The sequence below is a fragment of the Corticium candelabrum genome, chromosome 4 (genome assembly GCF_963422355.1).
Source record: "Corticium candelabrum chromosome 4, ooCorCand1.1, whole genome shotgun sequence".
Taxonomy (NCBI): Eukaryota; Metazoa; Porifera; class Homoscleromorpha; order Homosclerophorida; family Plakinidae; genus Corticium; species Corticium candelabrum.
The window spans coordinates 6,920,006-6,932,240 of NC_085088.1; the positions used below are offsets into that span (position 1 = coordinate 6,920,006).

Consider the following 12,235-nt stretch of genomic DNA (forward strand, 5'->3'; position numbering starts at 1 on the left):
AGACAAGAATAGAAAACCGCCATCTTGGAGTTCTCCGGTTCTATGCAACATACTTTGATGCCCATAGCAATGAAAAGTATTGCCGTTCTTTTAAGTCCATCAAGTATATATGCATGTGTATAAACCAGGAAAGTGACAAAGCCGTGCCACTAGAACTTCGAGGTGCGCATAAGGACGAAATAAAAAGATACCAAAATGCAGAATACATTTGCTCCCACAAAGCAGAATACCCAATTTAGCCTAGCACTCCCAAATTTTCTAAGTAAAACTGGTTTAGCAAAGGTATGTTCAAAAATCATTGTGGAGATATGAGTTGTGGCCGCTGTGTCAACTTAGTCCTCACAGAGCGGACCCTCTACGGACTCCGGTTGCTCTCATAGTGACAGTGAGAATAATGACAATCACTCCACTGATGACTTACAGATAGATTAGGATATATTTGCCAAAGCTGATGAGCAAACTACGCAATTAACAGGCGGCGCAACAGTTAGCATGTTGTCTATTGAAGACCATGAGACATTTGTTGACATAGTGTGCTTAGCTAGATCAAAAAGCAATATAATGACATATCAACACTTTCAGTCTATGAGTAACCCTAACAAGTTTCCTTACGGTAAGGATTGTTTTACTGACAGAAGACCTCGGAAGCTCACGTACAAAAAGTACTTTAATCAAACTAAATGTAGATGGTCGTTTTGCTAGTGATACTGACTACCGTTTTACTGCACAGCACATAGTTGAAGCCAAACAAATCCAAAATGATTGCAATCATTTTCTAGGGAGACAAAAGCCAGGACACCTTACAGCTGGTCAAGCAAAGAGCCCAACATTTGTTAAGCAGTGTTTACGCGAAGACAACGCTTACAGGTTCATGAACAATGTAATGGGCTAACCACCATACTATCAGCATACGCCTTATGACATGTTAGCAATGATTCGCCAGTTACGTACTCTGACATGATTTTTACACTATCTGCTGCTGATTTAAAAAGGCCTGACATTATACAAACAATAGATAGACAATATGGGGTTACATTTACAGATGAGGAACTTGAGGAGAAGAGCAGTTGAAGAAGACGTTATCCATTCACTGCTGCTAGACACTTTCAGCTGCGATTGAACATGTTCTAAATCACTGTCTAAAATCTCCTGTCAATCCTTTGGGAGAAATAGTTGATCATGCCCTCACACTTGAAGTCCAGGACCGATTTTCTCCCCATGCTCACTGTGTGTTGTGGGTTAAAGATGCCTAAAGATATGGGAGGGTGCCACAGCTGATGTGTGTCTTTTATTGACAAGTACATTTCAGAATCAATACTTGGTGATGGTAAACTGAGAGGCCTTGTCTGAAAACTTCAAATACATAAGTATTCTCTTATTGCAAACGACACAACACTTGTCGCTTAACGTTCCCACATCCTCCTCGTGATAAGACATTGGTAGCTGAGGCTACAGGATGTGAAAATCGTGATGGATGTCTAGAAACTGTTAACAAAGTGCGTAAAGTATTAAATGAAGGTTATTACGACAGCGTGACTATTGATGATGTTCTTGCCAAAGCTTTGTAACTCGTACACAGTATAAGAAAGCGTTAATAACGACAGCTACTGGTTCAGTTGTTGTGCATAAACGTAAGCCTAGTGAATGCAACATTAACAACTAGAACCCTCGTGTAATGCTAGCTTGGCAAGCTAACATGGATATTCAGTATGTTCTAAATGCCTATGCTTGTGTTTTGTATGTGGCTTCTTACATAATGAAAACTGATCGTGCTATGGGAGAGCTGCTTAACATTGTCTACAGATTTCCTGTTTTTTGTGCGATTTTATGGATCTGTGCGATGTTCACAAATTCCAACGCCGGTGCGCGCCTGGACAAGACGATTCGGACGTTGATTTTTACTCAGTGAACTTGTCCGTGGAGTATACTGATTTTGTTACAGTATTGACGAGGTTATGTGGTCAGACCGTCGTGCTTTCCAATGCCATTACGCGGAAGTACGGCAGGTCGTACTATCAAGAGCGACAATTTGGCTGAGCATCCTGTGATAGTGGAGGTACTTTACAATGAGGACCTGTCAACTCGCGTGTGCAACTATTTTTCGAGGAAAGGACACACCGCGGTGCCGTCGGCCGTTCCAAAGCCAAACCTAAGCGATGGCAGTACCAAGTCTGTCCCCACACTCACCCTTTGCCATTGTCTGTCAGAGCTGGGTGTGCAGCACGTGCGTGTTACAAACTTCGGAATGAAGCAGAAGGCAAAGGATTTTTTCAATATTGACACCCACTTTATAGTTTGTGCTCCCACCCGGCTCGGTTTCCCTCACAACCACTGGGACATAAGATGTACACAAATTTGAAAGGCAGAGTTAACTGGGGACGAGTCTTATCTGATACATTTGCTGTAACTACTGGTGTGCGACAAGGTGGTGTGTACTCTGTAAGTACTCTGGCGTGGCCAGACATTTGGCGTACGCGGTGCGGATCGAGAGATGTACGTACAGTGTACTCCACAAAAATTCTTACCTGTAAGGAAGCAAAGTCTGTGGCTAGACGTTTCAAGACCCGATACGTCTCTGAACTACCGATTAGAGTAAGATCAGGGTTCTCCCTACGCCCTTATAGCGTGGCGCAGCGCCACACTACTTTTGACTGTATTGATATCAGTCGTTAGTGTTTACGGATCTATTGCAGTAAATGCAGTGCAGAATTCTCCGAAGCATGCAATTGAATAGAATTCCATGGAATTCCAGGGCATACAACGTACTGTACACATGCACTGCTCACCGGCACATTCCGTATGTTCAATGCGATTAATGAGATCTGGGATTCCGAGGTCTCAGTCACGTGGTGCACGCACTCTTCACGTGTTCGATCAATGGACCGTTCGCTATTTCACGAGAAGAACGCACCCAAAATTACTTCTTTTTTCGTACCCTCCCGAAGAGAGTGAAGATATCAGAGGAGACTGTTTCGGATGACGGAGCAGTGACCTTGGAAACGTCATGCGGAGATGCCGCCACTGGCAAACTGCCACAGCAACAGAAGCACAAGACAGGATATAGTGCCGTGTGGGAAAGACAGCATTCACGGGTATTCAACATCGAAGGGCACGGTATGTACTGTAAGCTTTGCCAAAAGTTTGACACCAGAAACCGGCAGAACCAGAGCAGAGTGTGGAACACAGAGCCTTGCACAACTATCCGCAAGGATGTCCTGATGAGACACGAAGCCTCCATGATGCATAAGGAAGCCCTAGAGCAAGAACGTGCATGCCAACTAGTCAAGGCCAGGAGGTATCAGGGAGTCGGTAGACCATCAGGTACTCCTGCAGAGAAATGCTGTGGAAGTGGCGTTCAAGTGCTTTTATTGGTTGTGTAAGCAAGAAATTCCTCACACAACCAACTATCAGCCATTGCTGTCCCTGGCAAAGAACTTAGGATGTTCGTACTTGTCTGCTCTCAATGTTGCAAAGAATGCTCATTACACTAGTGAACGCATTATGCAAGAAATTTTGGAGACACTAGGTCATCAAATAGAGAAAAGACAGGTGGCAGCATTATTGAACAGCAGAGTTTACGCACTGATGATAGATGAGAGCACTGACATTTCAGTAACGAAGCAGCTAGTTATCTATGGACGATACATTTCAGATGAGGGTGAGCCATGCACCACGTTCTTGAAGGTGCAAGATCTTGTAGATGGCACTGCTGTTCGCATAGTAGAAAATCTTAGATTTTATCTGAATGAAAAGCAACTACCCTTTAGCAACCTCATGGGATTTGGATCAGATGGAGCGGCAGTAATGACTGGTAGGATATCAGGTGTAGCTACTAGACTCAGAGGCGTAACTAGGCATGAGGCAACCGAGGCAGTTGCCTCGGTAAAAAAAAAGGGTGTGGCGTTGCAAAAATTTTGCTGCATGTAGGTTAGGAGCAGAAGATATGACATTCTGCACTAACAAAATCTGCTATCGTGTTCTTTTCAAATTTGAAACCGCGTGCGTAAACTCTCTGATACTCAACTTTAGCGCACGTTCTTGGCACGTGAAGCACTTGCAAGACACGTGGCTCGAGAAACCTACAGCTGACTGCCAAGTAAGATGGAGCCACCATCTAAGAGAAAGAAAAAGAAGCAACTATCTCTTTTGCAATGTCTTGGGTAAGAAAGTTGTTCTGCAGAAGTATGGGGTCCCCTTTGGGGTACGTGACTTGTTCTTCTCATCAGGACATCTTCCGGTGATTTAAGCGATCTGCCTGAAACTGTACATTCTGCGTCCCCGTTTGAGACTGTAGTGAATTCTGCAGAAGGTATAGTACCAATGCTAAATGTGATCCTAGTAGACGCGAATTACTGAGCGATATCGAACAATGTGTTATCGTCATAGATGCTAAGAATATGTAATAAGGTTCATATAATATTATACATATTCTACTGAAACAGGTGGTAATACCGTAGCGCTTGTAAACACTTTCTTTGTAGATACTGCTCATGACAAAGAAGTGTCAGTGAATGATCCGATCTACTACGTAGGCAGAGTCGTTTCCGACGTTGACAAGATATGCCTGCTGCAAAATAAATGGTGTCCACCCACCGGTTGTAAATTTCAGAGCACGGGCGGCCGTCGTTACAATCCAGAGTGGGAGAGTCAATACAGATGGCTGAGATATTCTCCTAGTACTGACGCCTGCTTTTGTTGCTACTGTGTGCTGTTTGGTGATGAGTCACTGTCTGCTACTGCTTTCAAGACAACCGGCTTTTGTGACTGGAAGAACGCAGTTGGAGTAAAGCGTGGTGTACTGCTTTGTCATGAGAAAAGTGAAATTCACAAGAATGCTTGCATAAAAGCATTATCTTTCAAGAATGTGGTCGAAGGAAAGAAAAATGATATTTGTACCAGCAGATCTAAAGAATATGAAGAGAGAGTCAAACGTAATCGAGCAATTATTCTAGCTGTAATAGATGTCGTTATTGCTCTCGGTCAGCGAAATGTTCCCTTTCGGGGTCACAGTTGGGACAAAGTTCTGAGAAAAGAATCCAGTAACTTTGAATACTTCCTCCATTGGCAGTCTCAGTTCAATCCTACTCTGAAAAGTCATCTAGAGCACGGAAAGAAGAACGCCTGTTACAAGAGCCCGAAAATACAAAATGAGCTGATAGAGTTAGCCGGTGTTGAGGTGAGAGACAAAATACTGGAAGATGCTCATGCCGCTAAATGGTTTTCGTTGATGGCGGATGAGTGCACAGATACAGCTAACGTAGAGCAGATGTCAGTCTGTATCAGGTTTGTTGACGACTCTGTACCCGGTCAGGTTCAAGTGAGAGAAGAGTTCTTAGGATTCGTCAAATTGGATTGTGCAGATGCTCTGTCTATTTTCAATGCTATTGTCAATTTTATGAAAGAGTGCAATTTGGATATTCGTTATCTTCGTGGCCAGGGCTACGACGGTGCTGCAGTTATGTCAGGAAAAGTTTCCGGTGTCTCTGTTCGAATTCTTCAGTTACAACCAAAGGCTATATACCAGCATTGTCGGTCACATAGACTGAATTTGGTTATTGCATCTTCTTGTAGGCAAGTCCCTTTAATTCAGGACTTGTTTAACTCGTTAGGAACACTGACGTGGTTTCTAGGAGGCAGTCCAAAAAGAAAAGTTATCCTTTGTAGGCATTTGATAGCAGGAGACATGGCTGAATTGATTACAGCAGAAGACAAGGAAGAAGAAGAACCAGAAGAAGAACTAGAAGAAAACTTAGAACAGGAGGAAACTTCGAAACTAAGTGATACGCTTATTCGTAAATCGTCATCAAGGCAAGTCCCAGTACTGTGTGAGACAAGGTGGTCGGCTCGATTGGCAACACTGTCCAGTGTCTTGGCCAAATACAAAGCCATATACCTTGCACTGCAAGATATTGTTGCAGAGAGCTCTGGCACTGATTCGAGGGCGAAAGCTTCATCTTACCTCAGACTTTTACAGTCCTCTAGTTTTATTGTTTGCTTGGTCGTTAGTCAGTACATTCTGAGCTTTTGTGATCCTCTGACGAAGTCTTTGCAATCTCCAAACTGTGACGTTCTGAAGGCTTATCAAACAGCCAAGCTGCTTCGCACAACGATTTCTGCGCAACGACGTGAAGACAAGTTTAAAGAATTATGGGAAAGAGTTCAAACAGTTGCAGGCGAGGTGGATGCCCAAATTGATAAACCTAGAACCGCAATAAGAAGCACCTACAGAAGCAATGCTGGCATGCAGACTGCGGAACAGGACAGCGCTGTGGCATACTTCAGAAGAAACGTGTACTACCCTTTCATTGATCACGCTGTGACAGAGCTCAACAATCGCTTCCCTGATACATCTGAATCAATGCTCATTGGGTATAGACTTCTTCCTAGCAGTGTTAGCAGTATAACAAGATCTGAGGTGAATTCAATTAAGCTCTTCTATGGTCCAGACTTACCAAATGGAGCTACATTCGAGCCTGAAGTAGAAGTTTGGAAAACCAAATGTTTTCAACTTCCTGAGAAAGACAGGAGAGTAACATTAACGGATGCCGCAAAGATGGCAGACAGTCAATATTTCCCCAATATTCATGAGATTTTCAAACTTATTCTAACATCTCCTGTTGGTTCCGTGCCGTGCGAAAGATCGTTTTCGGCTCTCCGGAGATTGAAGGAGTGGTCGAGATCAACAATGACGCAAGAAAGACTGTGTGGCTTAGCTCTTTTATATATTCATAGAGACGTGGCTGTAAGCAGAGAGAATGTCTTACAAAGATTTGATTGTACAGGACACCGCCGATTGGGGCAATTGTCGTTATAGAGGCTCCATGTTCACTTTGATTAATTAATTAAAGTATATATGTAGTAGACTACTAGTAGTTTGAGGCTAAATATATTGCCTTATTGATATAAAACTTGCCTCGGTAAAATTTTAATGCTAGTTACGCCCCTGCTGACTGCGCCAATACAACCCATACCTGGTTGCAGTTAATTGTGCTGCACATCGCCTTGCTCTGGCTTGTTCTCAGGCTGGTGCGAAGGTACCCTATGTAAAGAAATTCAAAAAGTCCCTGAGCACACTATACTGCTTTTTCCAGGCCAGTGCTGTTCGTACAGCCGGTTTGAAGGCTGTCCAAGAAGTTCTTGATGATCCATGTCTCAAGCTAAAAGAAGCAAAGAATGTAAGGTGGCTGTCACATGATCTGGCAGTCCAGACACTGAGAAAGACTTTGCCCGCTGTGTTAACAGCATTAGAGAGGGAAGGAAGTGAACATGGGGAGCCAGTTGCACTAGGATTAGTGAAATCCATGAAACACTACTATTTCATTTCATGTCTCTACATGATGAGTGAAGTTTTGCCTCATTTATCTCGATTATCTCGTCTGTTTCAATCATGTGATATCGATCTTGCCATGATTAAGCCTTCAGTTCGAACGTGTCTCAATGCCCTCTCATCCTATCATACAGTGAAGCGAAGGATGTTGTAGCAGCTCATTCGGCATTGAACGACAACCTGAGGATGTTCTCAATAACGCTACCTCCGCAGTGTAAGGAAAATTTCAATACCAATGTACGTCAGCCTTTTTGCGGGCATTAAAGACAAACATTGAAGACCGATTTGCTCAAGTGGAGTTGTTGGATGCCTTTAGTGTATTTGACCCCTCCTTCTATTCAGTAAGTTCTGCATCACCATCTGATGCATTTGCACTGAATGCTGCTATGAAAGGAAAAGAAAAGTTGGCTGTTCTTGCCAACCATTACGGAACAGGTGATGATGCTCCAGTAAAGTATGAAGATCTATGGAAAGAATGGGAATCCTTCTCATTTATGCTTGCTGAACACTACAAAGATGCCACAATGAAGCAAGTTATTTGTGATCTAGCCAAGAGATCATTGAAGCAAGCTTACCCTCAATTGTCGTGCTTGGCATCTATTGCTCTGGTAATACCACTCAGCACTGCAGATTGTGAGCGTGCGTTTTCAGCTATAAAAAGAGTTAAGACTGCACTTAGGAATAGGCTAAAGACAGCTACCTTGGATTGCCTATTGAGAATCACTGTTGAAGGTCCAGAACTTGAGGACTTTGATTTTAAGACTGCAGTCAACATGTGGGGAGCAAAAAAAACAGAAAAATTTCCGTTGATTAGCTAAGCTGTAACAGTAAGCACTACTTCATTAGCAACACAGTTTATGCAAGTTCTACAAAAATAAAAAACTTATATTGACTTGTGCTAGTGAGAGTGTGGTCTTCACTACAGACTTACATAAAGTGGGCGTGGTTTGTGCAAAAGAGGGCGTGTCGCCACGCTACTTTAGAAGCCTAGGGAGAACCCTGAAGATAGCTAATTGCCTATAGCTATTTCGCCAACGCAACTCTATTTGCACTCAAACCAGAAAGACCAAAACAAAGAGCGTTCCTAGGACGTCCAGAAACGTCAAATTGCGTACACGTAGACAACACTCTGACAAATTTTCCTAGCCCATCACTAGACCCCAAACTAAAACTACAACGCTCCAGTTAGCCTTTTCGATCAATGACGACACTGTAAATGCTAAAAAGAAAGTTCAGACGATGTCTAGCCTGATTAAACAGCTTAGTGCGCGACGCAGCATCGTACCATGGACGTCGCCATTTTTTAAGTTCTCGTAAACCCGGATTATACGTAACCTCCCGGATGTGATTTTAAAAAACCCTGTCTATAAATGCATTTAAAATACAGTAGTTTACGGCAATTTAACAAAATTTACTGCATGCAGAATTTCAGTTGTTACACATGTTTCTGTCACATTTGCTTCATACTGTCGAGTGATTGCTTATTCTCTGCTCTTTTTATGATAAATATATAAAAACGGTGTACACTATTTAGTAGCAGCAAGATAATTAGCGTAATTTTTAGAAACGACCTTATACAAATATAGACATTGTGCTCAAGCAAAGACGTTGACCTACAATTCTAGTTAAATTCTGGCCATTCAATTCTTTATAACTTCACAATCCTCTATCAACATCAACATTAGCTACTCTAATTAATTAATGTTTTAAATTATATACCTACTACTAGAGTATCTTACTAAGACTAGAATTTATACACCATAGTTCCATTCACGGCTTCGCCCGGATGCATTTAAAATTGTAGTTTTGCTTGAAGCGGAATGACACACACATAATATTTGGGGCTTTAGCCTCCCCCCGGATGTTACGCCGGTGTTGTAAGGACAATAAAAATTTGTATTTTGTTTAATTGTTCATATTTTCATTAAGCAAGGATGTTATTTTAATCGTTCATAAAAGTAACCTTTATCTATATATTCCAATAACTCCAACTATTTTAGTGACTTCCTTACAACATCTGACTGAAAATTGGTTTCCTAGACAACGTTAGTCTATTACCGTAGTCTTTTTTAAAGTTGAGATTTGATATGCATACTAAAAACAACGTCTACAAAGTGAGATAATATTAAACAGAAATGAAGCAGTGCTGCAAGCTACATTTTAGGCGTAAACTGACAATTAGAATTTGGGATGACCTAATGAGAATAATAATAATAAATTAGATAAAAGGACGTAACATGTTTTAACGATTTGTATAACGCCCTTGTTTTAAGGAAATGACGCCATCGTTGACGACATGTAAAATAAATGTTTATGGTTTTTGACAGCTAGAGTTGACATCTACCAATGCTTTTAATTAGTACGTAGTTTGCAATATCAACTTTGTTGAAAGATTCTTTTATATAACATTGAATGTAAATTAAAATATTTCTAATTGCTTATTTAATAAATAATATTGCAAATAGGTAGGTAAACCGTAGCCTCGCAAGCCAGGCTCTTCTCGCGCTGGAGCAATTCCGGTAAAAGCTCCTTCTCCTCGTGTGATTCACGTGCGGTTAGCTCAGCGACTGCGCGGAAGAGCCTAACTTGCGAGGCTAGGAAAACCGCACTCTCGACATACGCTTATCCGGGAGTACGAGCCACGTACGGGATTTACGGCAACATGGCGGCTCCCACAGCTCGCTGCAGTTTTGGTCTTTGCTGGCAGGGTAGTGATAATTAGAAGGTCAATTTAACTTGAGAATGGCTATTATTAATGTACTGACGAAGAATCTGGGTCAGCAGGCGGCAAGGCATGTCGCGTCGGGTAGCTAGATACGCAGACTGCCAGTGGTTGTTGCAAGACTCTCGTCTTTTCTCAAACACAACCTAGAACGTTGTAGTGTGTAATGTCCTGTACCTGGTAACCATGCGTAGGCATTGTAGGTTCTAACCGGTGATAGTAGTATACGGGGAATATAACACAGGGAATGTGCCGCGAACCCCACGCAAGATAGCTAGTGTTTTCCTTGGGTTTGTAGGGTTCTTGATGAAAAAACCCACGTAACACTATAGTTGGGAAATCTGAAACCCAGTCTGAGCAGAGAATTGATACGTATGGTATACCTCCACGTCAGGAAAGCTGCTGGATGAAAATGATGTAGTAGGAAATGACCTCCTCTAACATTTCGTCGCAAAACCAACTTGGCAGCAGAGCATGAATCATGAACTAGCTACAGATTACGAAAACCCACGGGAACCTTCGAAACACAACCCTAACCCAATGCAGTTGTTAGTTATTTCCAACTGACTGAACAGTGCGCAAATAAATTTTCTATAAAGTCGGTGGGCTGCAGCAAAATGAGAGAAATCAAGTCTACAAACGGACACGGTCTGCGCGAACAAGGCATTAGAATTCCGAGGCACATCAATAGGGTGAATTGTAAACTTTTCAGTATTATTAAAAACTTTAACCTAAAGAGTGATACACTTTCTCTATTTCTTTGCTTGTCTTCAGTCATTTAGAAGACAGCATTGTTGCAATGTTTTGTTTGTCATGTCATTTACCACCCTGTGTTCACTCGTGATCCAAGGTCACGCCTACCGACTAGACTGATAGTGTTTACTTTCATACTTAGTGGATAGTAGACTAGCAGTTAGCAAGTCTAGAGCCTAAACAGCTAGCAGCTTGGGCCTCACAAGATGTGACAGTAGGCAGCTGGATCGAGGAGGATCGAAATGAACCAATGGGCGTCAAGCTTGGAAAAGCGTACCTGAACGGGGGTCTTCACTCTAGCCAATCACCATTACGCACTGTTCAAATTGTACGTACGCGGGCACTTCGACTCAACTGGCAGTCTGTTTTGGCGTTTCGCTATCGCGTCGTCTGCAAAGAGTATTATGGTTGCACGGAAGTTCACCTGTAGCTGCCACATATACAGCACAGTCCAGCGACTTCGGGTACGTCCTAGTTGATGTAGTCTGTCTACGTCCTGTGATTGTCAGTCACTCTTCAGATGTAGAATGAGTCACGTTTTCCTGTTGACATTGTACGTAGATGAAACCGTCGATAAAGAAACCTAGGCCAGCAAAGGCCAACATGCATGGAGCTGGCCCGGGATCGAGGCTTTTGAACAAGATTTGAAAAAACAAACTGGTACCTATTGTTTCTTCTTGTCTTTGCAACACTGCAGTTGCAACGATTTCTTTCTATTAGAAAACGATGAAATCCTCAAGTACTGCATGAATGCTCAACCAGAGGTCCCTCGCGATCATGGCGGTTCAACTGAAAGAACCACAGCTGCTGTTAGTGATTCATCACATTGGCAAGAGAATCATCAGACCAAGTGAAAAGGCAGATAACTGACAAGGATGGCTACTGAACGTGAAAAGAAAGCAGAAACAGTGTCACTTGTGAAGAACATTTCTCAAGTGCATTTTTGCTAGTCTAGAGTGCGCGTGCCAAATGTTTATTAGCACGTAATTGAAGGTGTGGCGATTAGATAAGATGATTGGAAATATATTCAGACATGATTGTAGTATACCAGGACGGAAACGGGTAGAGGTAGCTCCTTTATTCCGCTAGCCGCTAACGGTAATACAGAACTTGAAATTCAACGTGTACAATGTCAGGCTACTACATCCACGCATGCGCAATTTACATATCTAATCTACTACACTACTCCCCCCTCATACTATGTTTTACCCTAAATTATTGATGTTGTCCGTTCTACTACAGATCGAGGCGAACCACCGGTTCCCGGGTACGTACTGGGTTCAGCTCCCTGATCTTGATTATCCGATAGTGCGGTATTTCCTGTTGCCTCAGGATCTGTGTTAGTCATCACCGGTACCTCCAAGTCTAAAAGTGCATCTGCGGCTGGCGGTACTGCTTTCCTTTCCTCTTCCGACGGTTAGTACGAGTGTCGT

At 42.6% G+C, this 12,235-nt stretch overlaps 1 protein-coding gene and 1 pseudogene across 1 annotated transcript; both read left to right on the forward strand.

Annotated features, from left to right (window-relative positions):
• The first annotated feature begins 492 nt into the window (after positions 1-492).
• LOC134178528 (uncharacterized) lies at positions 493-1,253 on the forward strand (annotated as a pseudogene).
• Positions 1,254-5,500: 4,247 nt separating this feature from the next.
• On the forward strand, positions 5,501-6,925 carry LOC134178857 (uncharacterized). Its single transcript, XM_062645765.1, has one exon. The coding sequence runs from the start codon at positions 5,684-5,686 to the stop codon at positions 6,812-6,814; it is 1,131 nt and encodes a 376-aa protein (XP_062501749.1). The 5' UTR covers positions 5,501-5,683; the 3' UTR covers positions 6,815-6,925.
• The last annotated feature ends 5,310 nt before the right edge of the window (positions 6,926-12,235 follow it).